This window comes from Ischnura elegans, chromosome 3 (genome assembly GCF_921293095.1).
Source record: "Ischnura elegans chromosome 3, ioIscEleg1.1, whole genome shotgun sequence".
NCBI lineage: Eukaryota > Metazoa > Arthropoda > Insecta > Odonata > Coenagrionidae > Ischnura > Ischnura elegans.
In genome coordinates, this window is record NC_060248.1 from 61,301,910 (window position 1) to 61,325,108 (window position 23,199).

The 23,199-nt window shown below is 38.7% G+C and overlaps 1 protein-coding gene across 1 annotated transcript in view; it reads right to left on the bottom strand.

Moving 5' to 3' along the window:
- LOC124155905 (somatomedin-B and thrombospondin type-1 domain-containing protein) overlaps window positions 1-23,199 on the bottom strand; it is a 958,847-nt gene that overhangs the window by 24,574 nt on the left and 911,074 nt on the right. Inside the window, exon 4 of the mRNA XM_046530100.1 lies at window positions 9,359-9,435. Coding sequence (XP_046386056.1) covers window positions 9,359-9,435 — 77 coding nt within the window. The remainder of the gene's footprint in view (window positions 1-9,358; window positions 9,436-23,199) is intronic.

The window sequence follows — 23,199 nt, forward strand, 5'->3', positions numbered from 1 at the left end:
GATGCTAATAGTAAATCAGCTATTTAATGCATAAATGTTTCTTACAACCATAGATTGGATAGTATTACAATGACAAGAAGTTTTTATGGCCTATCCCCAGTTTACTTGCGATGAAACGCATAGGAAAAGTCTAAAATTAAGAGATATTGCTTGCAGCGAAAGCATTCACCAGCCACGATCCATATGTATCATAACGCGATGTAATTCATTGCATTAACAGGGTGAATTGACTCAAACGTTCTTTTGCGCCATGAATAAGGGGAAGACTCAAAGAAATGTAGAAACTTCGCTTATTCGGGTGAGGGTTATTTTTCACTCTTCGTTTGCGACCAGTTGATCCCTCGAAATGCGGAGGCAAAAAGTCCTGTCAAAGAAAAACCAGCTCGCAGACGTATGAAACATACGAACCGAAATTAAAAAAGGGGAGAATCAGCAGAAACAACCCTTTAAGTGCCCGTTAGCAAAAAGGGCACGCCCACACAATTGGCTCCGACAGAAAGGGCAGAGGAGAGGGGCGAACTGGAAAAGAAAGCTGACGGAATGTATTTCAAAACGTTTAGGGGAAATTGGGAGAGATTAAAATTGAAGAAGGACCGATGATGGTTCTGTATATCCTCAGTATCATGAACCACAGTATGGAGATGAAGTTGAAGGGGGCACGTCTTTTTTTAATTGAATAATTTTTCGGATAATTTTGCTCTCTTTGATAAAGGCGATACAGCGTTGGTCGGGAGGTCATGATATGGAATGATGGAAAGGAGGGATCAAACGAATGAAGGACATGACGAAATACGAAAAAATGTGAGTATTCTCCTCTATCCTAATTGCCGAGAAAAAGGATCAGCCCTTTCATGATCGGAAGTGAAAGAATATCCTATTTTAAATTTGAATTTTTTGCTGTCCGGTGTTTCATGAAATAGTAAACGTGGGAGCAGAAAAAATTACGGAATTAGTCATTTTTTTCTTGGGTGTTCCGATTCTTTGATTATACTTTTCGGTGTCCAAAAAGGCAGATTCTAACATGGAACATTCTGATAAGAGCATTTGCGAGCAGTTATTTTCATTACTCTTGTTTTAATTTGGGAGACTACTGCTCTTATTGCTTTCAAGGTTATGTTTGTATATAATCGGCCACTCTTTTCAGTTTATTACTTTCTAATAATCATTACATACTCTCAAAGCAATCCCTGAATTATCCATTCAAGCTTCGGCAAATGAAGCAGCAATTATCCATCAAAAAGTATGTTTTGTGTGAATTACGTTTATAAGCTCATATTAACTTTTTGAGCAAATCTCCTCTAAACCCCATTTTACTATTTTGATTCAACTTTATTAGCTGCCTCCACTATCCAAACTTTCTCTCTCAGGGTGTCCTGCCAATCAAAGCATAACAATTTTTAATAAAACTTATAAATAATATTATCTTTATACATTATATAACTTTACGTACCTAGTTTAAAAACTTACTTTTACTAATAATTTATGAAAGTCTCACTAGGTACCTCAAGACATTCATCATATTTTAAAGAAAATTGGTGTTGAGCTGGCAATATTTTACGATATATAGCTATATTTATATATTATATAGTATCATATGGGTACAGCTTTTCCCGGTAGTTCAATTCTAGACGCTCGTTCCTCGAATCCACATACTTCTTCGCTTCAAAATTGGCAAGAGGCGGTGGTATGCTATATGAGCATTGAGGAGGGTAGAACTCAGCAGAGTAGCTCGACGGAATCCCATATAGATGGCTCACAATCGATTTCTAGGGGAGTGGTTACGTCCTCCGTGTATGGCATCGACCCCTATTCCACTCCAGACTACCGAGGATTAGCAAAGGAAATCTACCAGAATGAGGCGATCAAACCCGCAGAGTAACTTGGATACGTTTCTATATGGGTAAGAGTTGAGAGCTCTTAGGTTAGGAATTTCCCATATCTTAAGCTTGAACATCATATCGTTCTTCCACACATTTCTTCAGCAACTATCTTCGCTTCCAATTTGACGATTGCTGGTTTTATTCCTCATAGGACTTAGAAAATGAGCGTAAAGCCCAGTTAAGCGATTTCGTAGAAACTATCAATTTTATGCTCGAAGAATTAGTATATTTTGACTGAAATGTATTCATTGTATTACGATTTTTCTTATAACCAAAGACGACAGCTTCCAATGCCTGCATAGTAACTTATCTAGTACGTCTCGGTTCAACATTTTGCAAGATTGGAATCTGGAATTGAGCGACATTACCAAAAATTTTGTGATATTTCACCGCGGAACCAATGCAATTTGTAAAAACGTGTAATGATATTCGTAAAAGAATTTTATTTACTATTTTCTCTCTATTAATAGGCTACGCGATTTTAGGTACTTACTTGAGTGAACCTCAGTATAACCAACAGTAGAAATATTTTATTATGACAAAGACTCACTCCCTGGTGATGTGGTGAACAGCAAAGGGTTCAAATTATAAGTATACTTAACAAAACTACAAATTTCATTCTAAAATGAATACGGTCATTCAAAAATGTTCGGCGTTTAGAGATTTATCCACAAAAAGGCTTCGAAGGTTTTACACGGAATCGACTGTTTACCGAAGAGAGAAAAATGAAGATATTTTCATTTACGCTATTTATTCAATAATTCTACACGTATGAGAAATATAATCCTCGCTATTTTATTCATTTCTCTGCAATACTGAGTAAATTTAATAGAGTTCTATTTTACTTTACTTTCTGGAAATTATATATGGAAGAGACAAATTCCCCATAATTTATTCATTCGAGCCTTTCTTTTTCCTGAGAATAAGTAATTGAAATAAATCCATTTAGCCCTTGGTTAGCCTGAACACTGCCACATTTGGAAATTTTGAGGAAAAATCGAAACGAAAATGAAGGTGAATTTTGAAGAAAAACTGTTTAGTTACTGAATAAGTTTTTAAATAATTTGGCGTTTTATTTGTGTTTCGCATTTTTAATAGTACGGTTCCATGCCTGTCTTTGCACTTTATGAATTTCCCTAGCGGAAACCTAATGCGATGAAAGATGACTAGACAGACCAACGTTGTGTACACAGGCGTGATTTAGCTTGAAAGCACATCTGGGCATGATATTAGAGCGTTGCCCCCAATCCGTTTGATGAAATGATGCAGCATCGAGAGTCGGAAATGCAGTCGAGTTATGGGGTTTCTGGCAGAAGCCATCAATTTTATAATTCGAATTGGCTTTATAATTAGAGAAAACGATCAACAATATTCTTCGTAAAATATCTAATCGAGTATTCCAGGTAATAGAATGATATAATGCATTTTCAATGCCATTTCAAGATCTTGAAATACATGCTTGCAATTTTCCACGATTGTAAAATTTATTACGACCTAGGTTTCGATGTTACTACATCATCTTCAAGGAATAGTAATATACAAACCTAGGTCGTAATTAATTTTATAATCGTAAAAATTGCAAGTATTTATTTCCACGTAGAAAATTTCCGCTCCAACACGCCTGATTATTTCGGGATTTATAATTACAAAATCGTATTCATAGGTCAAATCGATTCCTCAGTTTTGATGGGAGTAAAGATTTATTTTGAGAGTCTATACGTGTAACATTGAGGGGAAACTTATTAGCATGCAAGTTGTTAACAAGTAAGAGTGAAAGATAAAATATTTCATTTCCGCTCCCAATTAAGAAAATTTCCTTCAAGATATCTCGCCATGATTTGGGAAGACGGATGCCCAAGTTATAAGTGGATCTCGATTTCTTACCCGCTGCCAACACTTCTTGCCCATCTCTCCGAATCAAGTTTCCCCAAACCCACCTCGATTTTTAAATTTCCCCTCGGGGAAGGGAGTAATTTTCTCCAGCGGGGGAACTAGAAACCCACAGGAAGTCACCGCGACCCTTGGCTTCTTTTGCTTCTGTCAGGAGACTCGCCGCTCCTTCTCCAAGAGAGAGTAGTTTCTTAGAGGCGTTATAAATACAACGAAGGAAATCTAATAAGCCCACCGTTGGGCCGAAGGGGTGAGCGATTTAAGTGAGTGCTAAAAAGGTGAGGAGATGCCTCTCTCTTGCCTCTTAGCTGGCTGGCACGAAGGAAAGAGGGAGAAACGACGCCGTTCGAAAGAAAAAAATAAGTCCTGGAGGAAATCTTAAATTAACTGTAGTAGCGGCTCCTCTACTTTTCCCAAAACATCCCCTGATCATCCTTCGGTGATGACTAATCACAAAATTCTCTCCTAAAAAAATAAGAAATGACTCATTACGAATAGGCCGGTTGCTTTATAAACTGCGCTTTATTTTCCTTCAGCCGGGTGGTTAATCCCATGAGTCGAAAGTTATTCCCATGTGAAGCGAGATGGCAAGACTTGGCCTGGATCTTTCATTCCCATTGGAAATAGTGGGATCCCCTCCCTTGTTCTTTGCAATTCTAATTTTTACTATCTGTTTAATCAATTATGTAAATTTACTGGTAAGCACTACAATAGCCTTATGTGAGCATATACAACACGCGTGACGCTTCAAATGTGTCATATTTGTCCACTTTCAAGTTTTAGTATCGTACGATACTAAGAAACTCCAAAAAGCTACCTCTGCTAATGATAGTGGTCCTCGACATGATGATAAATTAGGTCTACAAATAACCCATGTATAAGAAATGTTTTCGGAATTTATATTTTCATCATTTTGCATCGAAATTTTATCTCTATACCATATTTCTCCACTTCCCGGTCCAATAACATGATCGGCCGTAACCATATTTTACTGAAACTTTTTAGAGCAGTGCTCTGCCAAGGCAAAGATAAAAGATATTAGGCGTTGGCAATATTTCGTTTGATAAAATGATGTAGCATCGAAAGTCGGGAATGCAGTCAAGTAATGGAGCCATCTGGAGCCATCCATTTGATATTTCAAATTCACAATGTTTTTAGAGAAAATGCTCAGTTTAATACTTTGTAAAATTCTGTATGAAATCGTGTATTCCAAGCAAAAGAATGACAGAATGCATAATCAATGCCATTTCGTTCGATCGTTCGTACCGTACCTCATCCCAAAATTTGAAGTTGAATTAACAACATATACATTGGTAAAATCGATTCCTCAGTTTTGAGATTTTATTTTGGAATTCTTTACGTGTTACCTTGAGAGGAAACTTCATAAAATTCAAATTGTTAACAAGCAAGACTGATGGAGAAAATATATGATACCTTGGTTTTTATTTTAAGTATATTGAAAGGCTCATAATCCCCCATTCCAAAGACTGTCATTTCCTTCCTACTGACTAACTAAACCGTTGACTCTTGCAAGCGATCGTATATATTTTCCCCGTGCGTCATCCGCAATGCCTGTCTCAATCGTCATTTCCGTTCAGTGCGTCGCCGTAAGCGCGATTTTCTAAATTTGGGTTTGGATGGCTGCTTGACTCAACGTGAGAGAATAGCAAGCTGGTTATGAACGACGACACTGACGGGTAAATGATCCAGGTAAACTTAGCACATATGGGCTGGATGTGGGATTGATTTTATTTCCTGTTCCATCGCTTATACTTTCCTCGCCTCTACATGCTTAAGCGGTTTTAAAGGCGCTTTACCACGATAAATATTGGATGGAAAACTTCTCTTGTGACTTGAGTCACACTCGATAATCATAGTCATGCATATATTTATTTGCTCGATGAAATATGTATATATATACCTGCGAATGAATTGACCTGTCTAATTCTGTTGGTTTTTTGCGTTCATTTTTGTAACTATTCATTCTTCATTCTGTTGGTTCCCTGGTTATATTTGAGGCACGCCGACACTTTCAGCGCTCAGAGGCATCAGAGATTACATAACGGTGATAGTTAAATTTATTTCTTTTTCTTTATTCCTCAGGTCAAATGCGCTCTCTTTGATGCAATTGTCCGTGAATTCCATGACAGCAAAAATCTATTCTATATTTTTAAAAAGTTGAAAAGACCTTTCTATCAGCCCAATTGCTACGATTTTATAATTCATTTCCTTTATTGATGTCCTATAAAATAATCTGAGGCTTGTAGAGGGCATTGTTTTCCATTTAGAATTTATGCTATGCACACTATTTTCCGTCTTCGTTCTATCCTTTAGGATATTTTCTCAGTAACTGGTAACTTTACGCAGGAGAAAAAAAGAATGCTTGGGCTGATTACTCTTTTGGTGTTCTAAGTCTGAAATTTAATCTCACCGAAAAATTAGCTAGCGTTTTATAAAGCAGTGATTTGCAGAGTTTGAACCTATCAAGTTGGAATCTATTCTACTTCTAAACTTATTGAAATAAAATTATGTTTCAACTTGCTGGAGTACCAACAACGTACTTGGACGATAATACATTCAGATTAATGAGTCTCCGCGTTATTTAAAAGTGAGCTCATATTTATAGTTTTCCTTTGCCATATTTTAATCTAAGAAGGAATCTCTGAGAAGGCAGGAAAGAAGCAAAACAATCCTGTAATTTAAACTTGAAATCAATGATACGAAAACATTCTGCATTATCATTTGAAAAGGTTATAATAAATTTCCTTTTTGAAATGCACCTTTGAAACAAAAAGGGATAGTCTCCCCTATTTATTTTTAGGAAACATAACATTCGTTTTCAATCTCCTTTTGCCTCACCAAAATGATGCGTTATTTCTCAACCTTGCTACTGCTTTTAAGAGATCGCATTACTCCCAACCAACCGATACTGACATATGTATTGCTTGCTTTAGGCTAAACCTTAAATCGCGAAAGTGAAAATGAAAAATTGAGCCTTCTCCTACCAACATTTAATTGTATCTCAAACATGACAAATTCAATGAGAAATTTTGTTTTCCTTGAAATAAATTTTCATAATCGTAACATAGATAAATTTGGACAAGGACAAAATTCATTAATAAATATTTGGTGCTTTACCGGCGAAAAGATTGCGTGAAGAATACTTGGGATCGCCACCGGGTCAGGAACTGCATTACTGCCGAAGTTTCGATGTCCGACTCGGCCATCGTCCTGAGGGCAAGGAGTATCACTCGAAACGTCGGCAGTAATACAGTTTTTGACCCGGTGGCGATCCCGAAAACTGTTGACGCAACCTAATTCATACACAGCGAAAATAATTAGGTATTAATTGAGTCAGTTATAAAAATGTTATGCGTCGTCTTAAATTCTCGGAAGCCTGAAGTAACCCTTACCCGTCTAAGTGCCACGGGCCGATATATCGACCGGCTTTGACGTAGTAAATTGTACAAATTAATAAATACGCAGCAAAATAAACTTTTGATTAAAAAAATCAGCATTAATTATGCAGTTTAAAACTTATAAAATAAGAGTAAAATTTCAGAAAAAGCACGTTGATATACCAAGAATGGCGTAGATAGAATGATGGATAGAAAGAAACCACTGTAAGAAATCGCTTCCGTCGTACGTTTCGTGATCCCGTACCGAAGTATTAAGTTGTTTTCGCTGCAGTGGAACCATGATTATGGCTTTAAGATAGTGCGTTGTAGAACATGATCCTCAAATAGTTATCCGAAGTCTTTTCCCTTTCGATTCAGTAATTTAGAAAGTAAGTGAAAACAATTTTGGAAAGAATTTTTTTCTTCAAGATGTGACACTTCATTTGCTGTATAATCACTTACTTTCGACATTTCTTGACAGTGTCACTCCAAGTAGGTGGCACTAAGACGGTTAAACCCTGTATTCGTTACGGCTGAAACTTAAAACGGACCTTTTATCCCGAATGATGCAAGCCGTGGCAGCTGCGACGCTGTCCAATGGGACGGGGGTATATATTCAGGGTAGGAGGAGGCTGGGCGTGGGGATGGTTATCTCGGCAGTGGAAAGAAGGAGGCGCTCCAAGCGGATGACAACAATTATACCCTATACAGCGCCTTAAAGCCGCCGACCTCAGCTTCTCCGCCCACTCAAAACGAAGAGTCTTCAATACGCGGGGCAGGCATTAATTTGGACGGGCTCCATTTGGTTAACTTCCACTGCTCCCGAAAACCCTAGAGGGATAGGGTAAACTTTCCCTATAATTTCCACATTCCTACGGATCCATAACCGTAAATCTAACGATTTCAATAAGGCAAGCTGCTGCTGCTCATGCACTCCTCATCCGTTTTATCCGTAGCCCGCACTCTCAATGAACTACAAACATCTGTAGAACTTTTCGCTCCTTCGTTCATTTCAGAGAGAAAATAACGTTTCCGTCGGAAGTGCGCATGTAGGATATAATAAATCGGAGAAGCCCTTGAGTGCCTCTCTTCTAATTCGGCGTGGATTGGCGCACGGTTTGTTTCAGTCTTGGAGAAGATTCATGCAACGACTTCCTGTGAGGCAGGATGGAGCAAAATGAAGTTTTCCGTGATACGTTTCCCAAAAGCTTCATATCCTAGGAATCGCCAAGTTAAATAAAGTCGAAAGGAGGTTTCATATTCAGCCGAAAAATATATTTTAAAACATAGTTCCAGTCCATCATCTCGGGTGAAGTCAGTCTAAATTGATTAATGCATCTCAAAGCAGGAGCTAACAGGTTATTGAATCGTGTTCTTTTTAAAAATATCATTCTTTCACATAAAGTCTGCCACCTAACGTGATATCAAGCGCTATTTTTGAAGGAAAAGAATATTTAATAACCATATTGAGAAGAGCTATTAACACGAGTGAAACGTCGAGCTGTCACAGAGGTTTATTAGTGCCTGTATGATATATTTTTTTAATTGGTTGCTTTGCTTCATAGCAATTTACCAAATATCTCCGTTGAAAAAAATTTAACACCTTAAACGCGAATATTTAACAAAATGATTCCAAATGAAGCCCAAAGTAATGATTAAATATTCTGCGTTGGCTCTTAAAAGCGGCGATCGTGTTGCCTTTTATATTTATATTGTGGAATCATTTTATATCATAATCAATTGAAAAAACAATGAACTTGGTAAACTTCATAAATAGCTTGTAATTATAAAACTATGTAGCTTATATACCTTACGTCACGTATAGGTAACTATACCAAATAGGAATTCTAAACGACCAATTACGAAGAATATTTGTTTCCAATTGTTCATTGTTTGGGAAGCAAATGTTCAGCTTCTTGATTCAAGATTTTATTTGTAAGAGTTGCTCAACTAAAATGGCTACAATAATCAATAGAAAAATTCAGGACGTTTAATTTTTAAGCGTCATAAAAACACAATATTTATAAAATTCTAAATGAGGTAGCTAGTCCAATTCTTGGATATAATCGGTTTATTTCCCCGTATTTGAATCATACTTTATAAAATTGACGAATACCTAAAAGATCAAAACTCCAAGCCCTCCCACATTTCGCCTTAGTTTAATTAATTGAGAGCTTATTGGAAACTTACCCTCTCTCAGGGAAGCGAAGCCGTTCTCCTTCCTGCATGCCTTGGCTGCTTTCAGGACCTCGAATTGAACGCAGTACCTGCGGAAAATGGAGAGAAAAAGATTAGATCGAGTTTCATAATTTAAAGAGCATTTAACTACAAAACTTCATTAACATATTTATACATTTTTTCCCTATCTATGAAAATTTATAGTGAAAAAAGGAGAGGTATTACATAAATATTTTGGAAAATAAGATTCTGTTTTTTACTTATTACTATTAATAGTAACTTTTAAAGTATTTACCAAATTTCTGTGGGGACAAGTGACACGTAGTGGTGTGATAAATCATCGGATTGATAAAAATTTATTGGATTTTAAATTAATTGGTTAATTTAAAGGAGCAGAGAATCACTGAGAAACGATATGAGAAAGATACAAAAAAAAAGAAATCCTTTTCTCCATCTTTATAAAAAGATTGTTTGCATTGTTCTACCTAAAGTAATATTGGTTATTAAAAGTTGAAAATCGCATCTATTCCTTCGATAGACCTGAATGCGCACACGTGGAGTCAGAAATATATACGTTAATATAGTTTGCGTAAATATATGCACTTGAACGCTTCAATGTATTTTCAGTAAATTCATTAGCAATCCTCGACGCAATATGATTATAGTTGATGAAAGATATTGAACTAAGTTGCCCAATTCATATTTTGCTCTTTATTCAAACCTCAGAACATGTTCTGGATAGATTTTTCAAAAGGTGCTCAAATGAAATATAAAATGAATACATCAATTATCACATTTAAATACCAGCTCACCACGAGTCATGAACACCGAATGATAGCGATTTATGATATTGAAAGACATTTTTCTCATTTTTGTGCTTTTCACTCACGCGTGAACTTCAAAGGCAGGTAAGGTAGGAATAAAAAAAAAAACGGATGCATAATTTAATTTATTACCACAAAATTATTTTGCCAGCAGTCAAATTCATCGTTTATTTCTGCAAAAACGCATACGAATTATGTCAGGAACAAACCAGTGTCTTCAAAGAAATTTGCTTACTTGGCTATAAGCATTTGGTTCTCCACATTTATTTTAGTCACTATCTCTCTCTCTAGTATTATATAATTTCCTGCATTACTTGCTTCTCTATGAACTTATTCGTCTCAATTATTAACGCTCGGATTCAAAATATGTTAAAAAAATTAGCTAGTGGAATATATGTCTCTATTTCCCCAAGTATGCCGCATTAAAATATGTACCAACACATCATTGAGAAAATGCTCTCGAATAAGAAGCTCAACTGTTTAATTATTTAGGGTCAATGACAAACAAGTAGAATTACTACTCCACAAAATTGCACCGAAGAACTTATGTGTCATGCCCTCGAATTGCACTTTTTAAAGAGGTTAATTATCCGAGGACGGAAAGAAAAAAAATACCTTAAATGCGACGCAATCACAAAAAAGCCGGGGAGAGAACGAGAGGCAGAAAATAGAAGCAAAAAAAATAATGATGGGTCACACCTTCAAATTTATGTGGTGGAGGTTAAGCCAGGGAGAAAGGGGGGTGATGGGAATGGTGGAAAAAAAGAAACCTGTTACCACTCTCTTTGTACCCTTGAGTTCCGATCGGAGGGAGGGGATGAGATGGGCTTTGAAGAATTATTCTTCCGCGTGTCCCAACGTCGCACTAAATCTTACCACGGATCCAGCTGCCTGCCGGGCGGCGCGCGCAGCGTGCGAGTGTGGTATGCGACAGGCGGTAAAGGGAAAAGGTTTCCAATTAAGAAAATTGGTGCGCGGCGAAAGACGACACAGCCGAAATCCATTCCCTTTACCCCCCTACCTTCTCTTCCTCCTACGAACAGTCGCAGTCGTTGGCATTGGATGGTTATGTTGTTGAAGTATATAACTTGATCACCAATAACTGCACAGTACGAGATCATTTCTGCCGCCTAACATTATTACTTTTCTCATGAGCATGTATATGTGAGAGCTACCAAAGGTATCATTTGTCACTTATCAAGTATTTACCTAATTTCTGTGCGGGCAAGTGGCACGCAGTGATGTGATAAATCAATACTTAATCAACGCGTTTACCCCACTAGTCATAAATCTATAGATCTACAAATCTACATAGGAGTAGTAGGTAAGTTGATGAAAATATGTCCTGATAGCATAAACGGTTCTTAGGGAAAGTGAAAATCCTCTTAAGAAGAGAAATTAGTTTCTCTCAGCAATAAATTATCGATTTATAAATAAAATTATCTATCCCGGTTCCTTTGCATGTTCGGAAAGTATTAAAAAAGTAATGTGGGCAATTCTACGACAGTTTTTACCTCAATCTTTCTTTACGTAAATAATACGTTCATTGTATATATCCCGATGCAATAATACATAAATATTTTTTTTTTAATATATCAAGCATGGCTTGGTATTTAGGAAATAATTGGCAATGAGGTTATGCGATAAAAAATCAATGCATTTTATTTACGATATCGACGTTTAGATTCACCTGTTTTATGCAATTGGCTTAGGAATCATTTATTTGCGCTGAAAAATATGATATACATTACGGTATTCTGATTAGTCCGATGAGATCAAGGAATTTTCATTTCCAATCGAAACGAATCGGCTCCCGACTGGAAATATTTACAACCGATCAGAATTGCAACCTTAAAAAGATAAATTGTCACTCATTATGTGGGGAATTGAAAATTCGCGACAATTAAATGAATCATTCATTGCCAATGTTGGCTAAATTTGATTAAGGAATAATGCCTGAATATGCGACGCGGTAGTGCGATGTTAAATGATGTTTATTCATTTGGCTGCGAATCGAATTACACCTGAAACGATTATTCTTGCTTTAATTATTTCGTTGTTATTCGGATGTTTGTTCGAGTCCACAAGTTTCTCATGTCCCAGGAAACAAGCATAGGACGTGTAGGGCAAGGGATTATCGTCAACTGAAGGGTGAACGTAGCCAGACAGGCTCCTGCGCGGAAAGACGTGAGCGCTATGCAGTCTTCTTTTGTGTCCGCGTAACGTTAAATCCAACTGTCGTATAAAGGACAATAATGCTGTTTCTCCGTAGAATTAATTAACAAATGTGAGTTTTTTAAGCTTACTTCGGGTGTGGTCGGGAATTTTCCTATCCACCGTTTTTCACATGATAACGAGTCACGCTCTGAATTGACCTTCATTTAGTGGGATCGGAATTCTTTTCCATGTGGCTCACAGTGTGTGTTGGGTGCATTCACATAATTAAAAAGGTCCCGACTCTGTTTACGATTAAAAGCATAGCCTTCACCCAATTCAACCCACCGCACCGTTGCTATTGGCTACAAACATTATAAGCATAGGTACCTATTTATTTTTGAAATTTATTTATTCCTGTTCCTCCGTAGCAGCACAATTGACCTTTTACATCGGGGTTTTAAACTTAAAAGGCACACGAACATCCATGCCCTGGATAGAAGCTGCCTACCCAGGTGGGCCTCGAACCCGCGGCCTATTGCATGGCGTGCAAGGACTTTATCCTGCCGCCATCGAGGCTGGCAATAATATGAGCCTCACGAAGAAAAACCCCACTACTTTTTGCCGAAAAATGTCGCAAATATGTTGCTAAACCTTGCAATGCCTTAATCCACTTCTTAGTTTATTTTTGAAGCCGATCGATCTAAGCTGACTGACGGGAAGAGACGGGTGCGAAACGGAAATTCAATACTGACGACTACTGTTGGTAAATTACATGCTAGTATCACAAAATTAAACAGAAAATGGCACCGACCTTCATCCAAAAAATATGCTTGAGCGGATGATCCATTCTTTCTATTAACGTCACTATATGAAATTGAACAACATTAGATTATGACCTCGCTACCGCTCAGCGTAGTCATATGGCAACGAGTTATTCAGAAGAAACACTTCCATGTATAACCAAAATATTTCACTGTATTAATGAAGACGACCATAGGAGTAAAGTACCTTAAAATTGACATAATCGCAAGTAGAAAGTTTTCTGGGCAGAAATAGGTCAAGTATCTCTCTCGTTTTTTAGGAAAATTATATTCTGCCATTTATTAACGATGCATTGAAAAAATATGACGCAGTACGCTCTGTCCTCGGAACAATGCAAAGCCATTAAGCCACTCAATTCTACATCAATTCTAAACAGTAGTTCTCTTTTCGTGTATTCACATGAGATACTTAGAAAACTACTGGGCATAATAACATTGTGTGAAATGAATAGCTCTCGGCCAACCTTCGGTTAACTTCCAGCTATAAAAGGGATAAAAATCGAAAAACTTACATTGATGAGTCCTTGATCGACGAATAGGAAGTTTTTAAAAAAGGAATAGCTGTACGAAAGAAAAACATTCACTGTCAAAGAATGTAAATTGAAATACGAGTTCGTGTAAACACACTATTGAAGGCCGTAATACCATGAGCGTTATTGTGGATGCAGAACATTAAAGAATCAACGAGAGTTAACGATATTTTGTGATGTTATTTCAATGGAGACTAATTATTAAACCTCGGAAGACAAGGTATAGAAGTCATAAAAGCTGTAGAGGGTTCCACGTGCGGAAAATTGGTTGCTAAAATAAACTTAAAAAGCTACAGTGCCTTCGGAGGCAGAAAGAGACCCTTTTATATCCCATCTTGCGAGGGGAGAAAAGTTTGTGCCGGTCAGAATAAGCATCAGTGCACCAGCCAAGCAAAAAGGGAAAAATGTTATACCTTCCAATGAGGGAAACCGAGCAGGAATTCCTCTGTTACCCGTAGACACAGAGAGAAACACGAGAAAGGGCAGATACGGCTTTAATTTTATTTCACGATGGCTTTCAGGGAGGCGCAGAGTAACTAGGCCAAAGGTTGGTTAATGGAAATCATAAATAAAAGGTATGAACCCTTTGGAATGGAAACGAGACCGGAAAGGAGGAGATTTGGAATAACCTCTACGTAGCATGAGACCTTTGCCGACATGCTGCCACATAACATTTCTGAGCACTCGACTAAAATTAATCCCGCTTTGTAAAGGTTGCGGAATTCTCTCCAGGTAAACCTTACATCATCCATTACTGGATGCGAGGATAGCGAGAGACTTTTTTGATAGGTTCTAGTCGCATATATTATGCGAGAGAGAAACAAATACAGAATGGCCTCAACTGTAAAAATGGCTGTTCCCCTGAGACAGTTGTCCTGGGCTAATTACGGAGGAATTATTCGCGTTCTATTGCCACAAAAACAGACATGTCAAGGGAAAAACTGGGCAAGTTAAAAAAAAGTAGGAAAGTGGACAAATGACTGCACAAATTAGCATTCCTGCACGTTCAATTCTAAACGAAAGCGACAGAAGATCTTATCGCAGGCATTGATGTGAAAGGCAGCAGTAAATTTGCGAGGACTCCATTTAAAATTCCGTAAAAGGGGAACGATGTCATGTAACAATTAGGAAATTGTTTTCTATCCCGGAGTTGCAAGATTCACTGAAACGTGAGCATGGACGTGAACTAAGAATGCTTCGTTATGAAGTTAGAATCCAACCAATGTGACATACTATGCGTTTAGACAATAGAAGCTGTCTCACTGATAAACAGTTAATAAAGCAGACAATAAATAAAGCAATGTATTCGAAAAGTATACAAGCCAGATACTATTCATTTAGTAGCACCTATTGTTAGTATATGCCCTTTATTACAAATTTTTTAAATTTATATTTCACGTAAGAAATGAGAATATCGAGTCAGTAGGGGTGTTTACTTTTCAGAATTTCTTTGAGAACACTGTCTCATTGCTGCGTTTATTTTATGACTATCTAATCAAGTAAATGTTCGTACTTCGTTTGCTTTCTCACTGCTATTTCTTTCTCCAATTTTTAATATTTCGTTTATCGATTCATTTAGTGAACACGTACAGTGTGGTGATACTGGACATGAGAGAGACGATATTTACCATGAGTAAAGACATGGGATAGATGTTACTTCATTGTGCGATGGCTTTCCAGTTTGGCGTGAAGTAGCTACTGCCAGCACACATGCTAAGAAGTATAATCGCTATGATACCCGCGGAGCTATTTCAATTCGTGATTCGTTCGGTATTACTAAGTTCAATACAGGGTCTCATTATTTCCTGGTTGTCAGCCATCATGTTCCCTTTCTCGGACTCATTACTCAATATTCCGAATTTCCTGATTTTTGTCTCGGTTAGTCATTTTCAGTGCCTCATACTATCGTTCCTGGCAAGTAAGAGTGAAACATTCCAGGATGTTTACCATCGAACGTCTCGTCCACTCGTAATACAACAGCTAAGCTTACTCACTTAATGAAATAGGCTTAAAGAAGGAATCGTGAACAAATCTCAAAGCCATTACTACCTACTGCTCTCTCAGCAAATGAGTTTTGATAGCTTAGAGATTTGTTCACTGCTACTAAAACTTTGCTTCATATGAAATTTTGACTCGGACCAAGAAGTGAAGTACTTAACTAATCACAGTTCCGACTGCACATTAATCATAAAATCAATTCATGTGTATACTTTCAATGATTTTAAAATATATTTATAAGTATGTAGGAATTCATTGGCTACAATTAAATTCATGAGGACTTGAATAGAGACTTATTTCTCATCAACGCCTGTTTTATTTTTGTGAAGCTTTTCAGATGCTATTTCGCGTCCGTGTAGGCGGTAATTAACTCCAAACCCTCGCCAAATTACGTGAAGTGAGGCTTTGAAGTCGATCCGAACGATGTTTAATGGAGAAAATGGCTGAATTCAATTGTTTCGGCTTTGACTTTGTGAAAATCCATGTTGAAATGAAAATACACAACCTTGGTAACTTTTCACTGGAAAATTATTTATTGGCACGACACGTTTCGACGCTGAGGCGTCATTATCAAGTACACTCTGTATAATATCGGCAATCCAATATATACCCAATTCTGGCAGGGAAGGAGGGAGAAGGGTTATACAGGGGGAGACATTTGGGGTGGAGTGGGAGGGTTGGTGAGGGAATGGTTGGGATGCGTGACTAAGCCCACGCTAGGAGAGGCAGGTAAGGTTCCTGGGTCGGCGGAAAGGGTCGGTTTGGAGCGGGGTAAATTGTTAAGGTTGAGTGCAGTGGTAATGAGAGGTGAATTTCTTAGGAAGACGATGTCATTAAGGACATGTCCCAAACTCAAATTTCTTTTTATCTCAATTGCAGTTCCTTCTTCACCCACAGTCTTCTCGCCGACTGGATGGCAAGTTTGCCCGCTGCCGACGTGCTCCTGGTTGTAATGTTGACGTAGGTATGATTCCAAGCTCGAGACATCTGCTGTTGAAGGAGATGTTCACCCCACCTCCACCCCAAATTTTCCCCCCTGTGTAACCCTTCTCCCTCCCCCCCGGCTAGAATTAGGTATAATATTGGATTGTCGATATTATACAGATAGTACTTGATAATGACGCCTCAGCGTCGAAACGCGTCGTACCAATAAATTTTCCTGTGAAAAAGTTACCAAGGTTTTATATTTTCATTTCGAGAAAATGGCTGTTTTCGGTTCAACCTTCCTCCTATCGGCAAAAAGGTGTCGATTACAAATGGGAGGGAAGAGAAGGCAGGGAGGGCTGCCCTGGTGCGGACGACTCATTCCACTCTGGAGGATCGAGAGGGCGTTGAAATCGAGTCGTTTTCCGCGTGATTGAGCGGGGGTCATGCGTTCCCTCTCTCGCGGGGCTCAAGAGAAGCTCCATGCATGGGGCTGCAATCCTCTCCACGGTCGCACGCGGCGCACAAGAGTTACGACGGTGATCAGGGGCAGGAGAGCCGACTTTCGGATGCCCCCCCCCCTCTGCGGCTCATTCCTTTGCCCAATGGCGGGGGGAGATTGGAGAGTGAGGAGTTGGCATTATCCCCTCTCGTGCTCTCCTCGTTCCCAGCATTCCCAAGACGTCTCTCCGGCTCTTAACACACTGCTAAAAGTATTTCCCGAGCCCTCCCACGCAAAAGGGCCGTAATAAACGTTAATGGTCGAAGGGAGTCGCTGCTTCGGGAATGGGAATGCCGGTGGCGGGGAGTTAACTTTTCGGTCGGAGGAGGCAATGAAGGATGAAAGACATTTTCGACATAGTAATTCACCATTAGGGGAAGCGACGGCGCGGCGTCACCATTTTAAGCCTATTCCGAGGGGGGTGCTTAGCTTCGTGGATCCGGTCATAAAGCACTCCCAACTTATCTCTCTCTACTCTCTATTTTTTTAATTCGTCGATTCCCGAACGTCCATGGTTGCCCTCACATTGGCTGCGGAGAAATGCTCCCTCGTTGCCTTGCTAGTCGCGTTACTTTTTCGTCCTAATTTCGTTTTAGCCTGCCCGAAAAATACTTATTAGACGCATTTATTTCGGAGGCGGCTGATAAATGTATCAATAAACGAAAATTAAATATGCCCTCAGAGAACTGGAAGAAGGGATTCTACGTATACTATTCTCCGTTAATTGTAAGCTTTAATTGAAAAGAAATGATTTGGTTTCGCTTAAATTAGTTATCCAACAACTCATAGGGCATGTATCTCGCTGATTCCGCATTAAAGGTGTTCTAGCCTTACTGACTTTCATGAAAGTTTTCTTTCCGAATAAGTATTAATGAATTGACTTCTACTTCACATCGCTTATTCGAATAAAGACCTATGAATGGTTAAACAAGTACCATGAACAATAAGTTCCACGAAGGCAGCTCGATCATTGAAATGACCGCAGAATGTAACATGTTATTTTCCGAGTAATCAATTAAATATGGCTTTAAGACGAGGTGACATAGGATCTTGGACATCCTTTGTCTTTCCACAAACTGTTTCGATTATTTTTACAGGTAATTGGAAGATTTTTAATTTCAAAACCAAAAGATAATCTACCTTTACCAAAGTTCTCCTTCAGCTAGTGAAATGAAAATCATTGTCTTGCAGATACCCATCAGAAGGGAAACAGTTATGAGGAAAATTTCTAAAATACACCTACTAACTGGCTCAAAGTTCAGCATCGAAATGAGGATTTTTATTTGGCTATTTGTAAAATATAAAAAAAAACGTTCTTTGTTGACTTTGAATTATTTTTATCACGCTTTTAATCAAATTTCAAGAAATATACATTGAAGAAAACGAACGTGCAAAATCCCCGAAACCTGGAGCAATATATTCAACGCGTTAAATGTGCAGATCGAGGATGAAAAATACTATTTCAATATTGAATCCTTTTCTAAACAGAGAAAACATTCTAGACCTGAACATATTTTAAGATAAGTGCATTTATCCTACAACGCTTTCACTAGTATGTATCACTACATCACGTTCATGATAAAGTACACTCACCCTCTGAGACCTTCGCCAAGGTCACAGCGTGACTCACTCAGCAAGGGCACGACGTTCTTGTAATAAACTTTCTCCACCCTCCCCTCGATCTCAGATCAATTGTGACCTCGAGTCCGAAAATAAGAGGGCAAACAAAAGGTCTCCGTCGTGCCCCTTGGATGCAGCAATAAAGCGAGAGCGTTTCCAAGGCAATCGAGGAATAAGGAGAGAGGAGGAGGAGAATCGCCATTTCTCGTAGTTTGCCCTCGCCGAGAGCTAAACGAGAGTCCGCGGGTGACCCTTGAAAAAAACCACGATTTTCGGACTCTATTTACCGGGGTCCATGAGGCGTGCTCTTATCATGTCGACAAAGATAGTCACTCTGCGCCTCTCACGCTCATTTCCAAGGTCGGTTCGGGTCAAAAGCCTCTCCAGCTACTGATCAGGTCATGAGATGCATCGGTGGGTCATTTTGTGCTCCCCTTTTAGTGGTGGGGTCCTTGTGATAACTTTGATTAACCCCCATAACAAAAGGTGGATTATCGAGTCAAAATACCCCTCATCTGCGCAGGCGAGAGGTTTTACGGGGAATTGTAGGAACGAAATGTACACGAAACGTTTTATTGTTCCAACTTGCAATGCCGTAGGAATAGTCTTTCATTGTTGCACACTTCATTTTTTTTCATCCAATTTGTTTGAAATCTCGTGACAAGTTTTTTGTTAAATAAAGGGTTATTATATCTGACGGATAAGGATGGCAAACGACATCCTAAATAACTAATTAACTACAAACACGATGGAAGACTCAGGCGTCATTAATACGTCACGTCGATAACATACTGCACACTAGTTAGAAAAACCAAATACTATTAGCATCATTCATTATATTATTAGTATTATTGATTATACAATTAGCATTCGCTGGAAAAAAGCTCGAGATCCTTTGTCATCCTAGCGTTGATGCATTATTGCTTTAGCCGGTTAGAAAACTGAGAACTATCAAAATGACCAGAGTGTTCGAGTGGTTAATTATTGTTATCCTAAAAATTGTGGCCAAGAACTCGTAAAGTTCGAGTGCTTCTTAGGAGGCGGATAAGTGAAACACTTGACCTCGCTGCCCGCGAGTCAAGAGGCAGCATCCGAAGGAACCCTTTCCTCCCCATTTGTCCCTCCCTTTTTCTTCTCCCTCATTCACTCACATCCACGCATTCCCACAACGAACACCGCCGAGGAGTTTTCAGGCACCCTTGAGACTCGTTCTCACCTTCCCCACCTTCAGATATATATATATAGAGAGAGGTATCCCAGCCTCTACAATCCCAAATCCCATTCCTTTGCCCACCGAAACCTTCCAATCCTCTCCATGGCCACCGGAGAGTTTGCCTCTTCCTCCCCAGACACCAGGATTTTCTCTATAGTGCGTTCCACATTTAGTTGACAATACGGGCCTTATGGAGAACAGTGATGCCAAACTTCCGCTCTGCCGGCGGTCATGCAACCACTCATAACAGAACGCTAAAATGGTGTTGCAAAAAAAATTGGGATCACACGAAAGACGACCCAAGTGAAGAAATTTTTTGAGCATAAATGACAATTCTGAAATCTTTTTTTCTCTCTTTCTCTACAACGACAACAGATTGGGTTAAAACCAGTATTGGTAAAAGTAATTAGAAAAAGCATCTGAGCTCAATTAGTGTTACTTCGTACAAACAACAATCAATTAAAAATAACTGATTTTAAAAAGTAATCAGTAAAATTGCAGTTACAATCATAATAACTTCTTGTAAGACTGTCCAGTCTAGAGACGCCATGGCAACTGTCGAATATTACATTAAAAAAGTGGAACATAGAAATTGATAATTGTGTAAATTACAAATAAAAATCACATTTCGTATAAAGTAATCGTTACTAGTAAAAATAACTGCAAAAGTAATCGTTGCAAGTAATCCGATTTCTTTTACTCGATTACTTACCAACACTGGTTAAAGCCCTCGCCCAACTTCACTGCGCCAGCCGAAAAACACAAGCGTTCGTAAGGAAACAGAATCACGTGCGCGAGGGAAAAGCCCTTTTTACCCCTACTGCACTATACTGTCTTATTTTTACCGTTGTTGCGGAGTGAGACCCTCACACAATTCGCTTTTCGCTCTCTTTTTATATTCTTCACCTTATTCACCTCCATATGTCGTCCATCCTTTCTCTTTCTCTTCTTGTCATCCAGAGAAAACGTCTCTTCTTCTACGGCGATAGCTTTCTTCAAGACACAGGCATGAAGAAGATATTTGGTCTCACGGATGTCTTTCCAAAAGTTGAGCGCACAAATGTCATTTGCGTTACAATTAAAAATGAATTTACTCACTCAATAGGCTCCAAAGTCGCATAAAATTTGGCATTTATCCTTGCAGGTTTTGGAAATCTCATTTGAAAAGCAGGAAACGTCTACCGACAGTTGTGGCGACACTTCCACACAAAATGTTGGAAAATATCAAGTTGTTGGAGTATGGAGAAGTTTTGACAAAACTGCTATCCGTCAAATTATAAGGAATAAAGTGAAATTATAACTAAAACGAATTGCTATTCCTTATAATACGTAATTAGCAACTCGATGGAAAAATACGTTATTTGTAACAGAGCTACTGAGAAAATAGTTAATAGAATTACATACTTGTTTATAAAAATGCCAACTACTAAGTTTGATACCGTTATAACAATTTTAGAAAGATGATGCAAAGTAAACATTACTTATGAAAAATAAGGATCCACTTAACATTTCATCATCTTTGGCATATCTGAGCATGTATAACCTAGGACAGCAGTTACTCAGACAGAGAAATACTTTGGGAGCATTCGCTATGAGTTCTTTCCGAATTCAGAGTTCCTCATTTCTTGCTATCGTTTGAATAAACATTGTCCCAGCACACGTATGTGCAGTGAAGGGTGAAGGTAGTTAAACTCTTAATTTAGACAGGACAATGCTTATAGAAACCCATCAAAACATAAAATCTTTATTGATTATATGACGATTTTTGGCAAAAAGTGTGTATAAATTGGAAAAATAATTGAGCAAAGAGAATAGAAATAAAAATTGCGTTAGTTTACCACTGGGGAAAAACCTTGTTTTTATAAAACTAATTCCAGCTGGATTTTAGATGGTTGGGGGGAATCATTTCACTAGATTTATGCTTGCGGTAACCGAAGCAATGTTGAGTGGGCCGACCTTTTTTATTTGGCTCCGGGCTGCGTGAAACTTTTCCTCCGTCTTCCTCGCCCGAGTGTTTCTCTCGCACATGTTCCCTTTCTAATTCGCCCATTCCCAGCAGCAATCCCCGAAGGGTCCTGGACCACTTTCGCCTCGAATCCTCCACGGCCCTTCCTCTCTCGCACAGTGGCCATTGGTCGCACCTTCATCTCTGACCCTTTGCCGCCTGGACCTCCGCTTTTCATTTGCGGGGAGGTGAGGTGGCGGCGGCGGCCTCTCTTTCCGTCCGCTCTAAAGCCGACAATTCTCTTCCGCTCCATCGAGAGAATAGGGTTTTGGACCCTTTAAGTCCACATACCCCGCCGCCCTGTCTGCGTCACCATATTATTACCTTTTCGCGAAACATACACCTTTAAGGTGGTCCCTCTTCAAACAAATAGATGCAGTTTTCTTCATAGCTACGATATCTATACTTACACAAAGTTAGGTGAGACACACTTATACAAAGTTTTCGTTCGTGATTTTTCGTTCCATCAGGAGTGAAAGTATAGAGATACAGAGTGGAATCCATATATAAACTATAACTTTACGAAGCGCTTGACATAAACATCGTAACTCGTTCTCAAATCAGTCTGCATTAAGCGGAAAAAAATCAATCTAATGACATTTATCCTTCAAAAAGTTTTATCTGCAACAGTATATACCTAATCTAAACACCTTACCCCTTTTCCGGCGAATATATTCGAAAAAGGCTCTGGAAGTCCGAAGAGCCTTTTTCGAACCTTCCCCCTTCATCATCATTTTTGTAAGTTAACACCGATGCATCATGGTGTTACCTATGGTAACAGGCGGAAGACGATGCATATTAAAATATCTGTTGCGATGTTACGCTAAAAGAAAGTCTAAAATCCCTTATGGACGCTATGATTGTTAGCTTAAAGGAGCTGGCTTTTAAACTGAGGAAATGCTTCTAGAGAAATTGTGTACGAATTGCGTTTGTTGTGTCGGGCAAGTAAAAGGACCTGGTAAACTAAGAATTGGAAATTTGCTGCATGATTTTGATTGTGATACAACTTTTTTGTATCAAATGTACCTATGACTTGAGCGAAATAAATACAAACTGAGCTGATATATCGCTGAACGCGGCATTCAATTAACCTGAGCATTCGCCATCGAAAATACTTCCTCCTGGTCCTTTCCCATTTACGCGAACGTGCACGATTCTTTCCATCTCCAGGGCGTCCGCTGGAAGGATGGTAAATACCTTCGCATCCCTTCTCCTTATTTCACGCATAATCTACAGAGAGGGAGAGGAAACCTAATGCA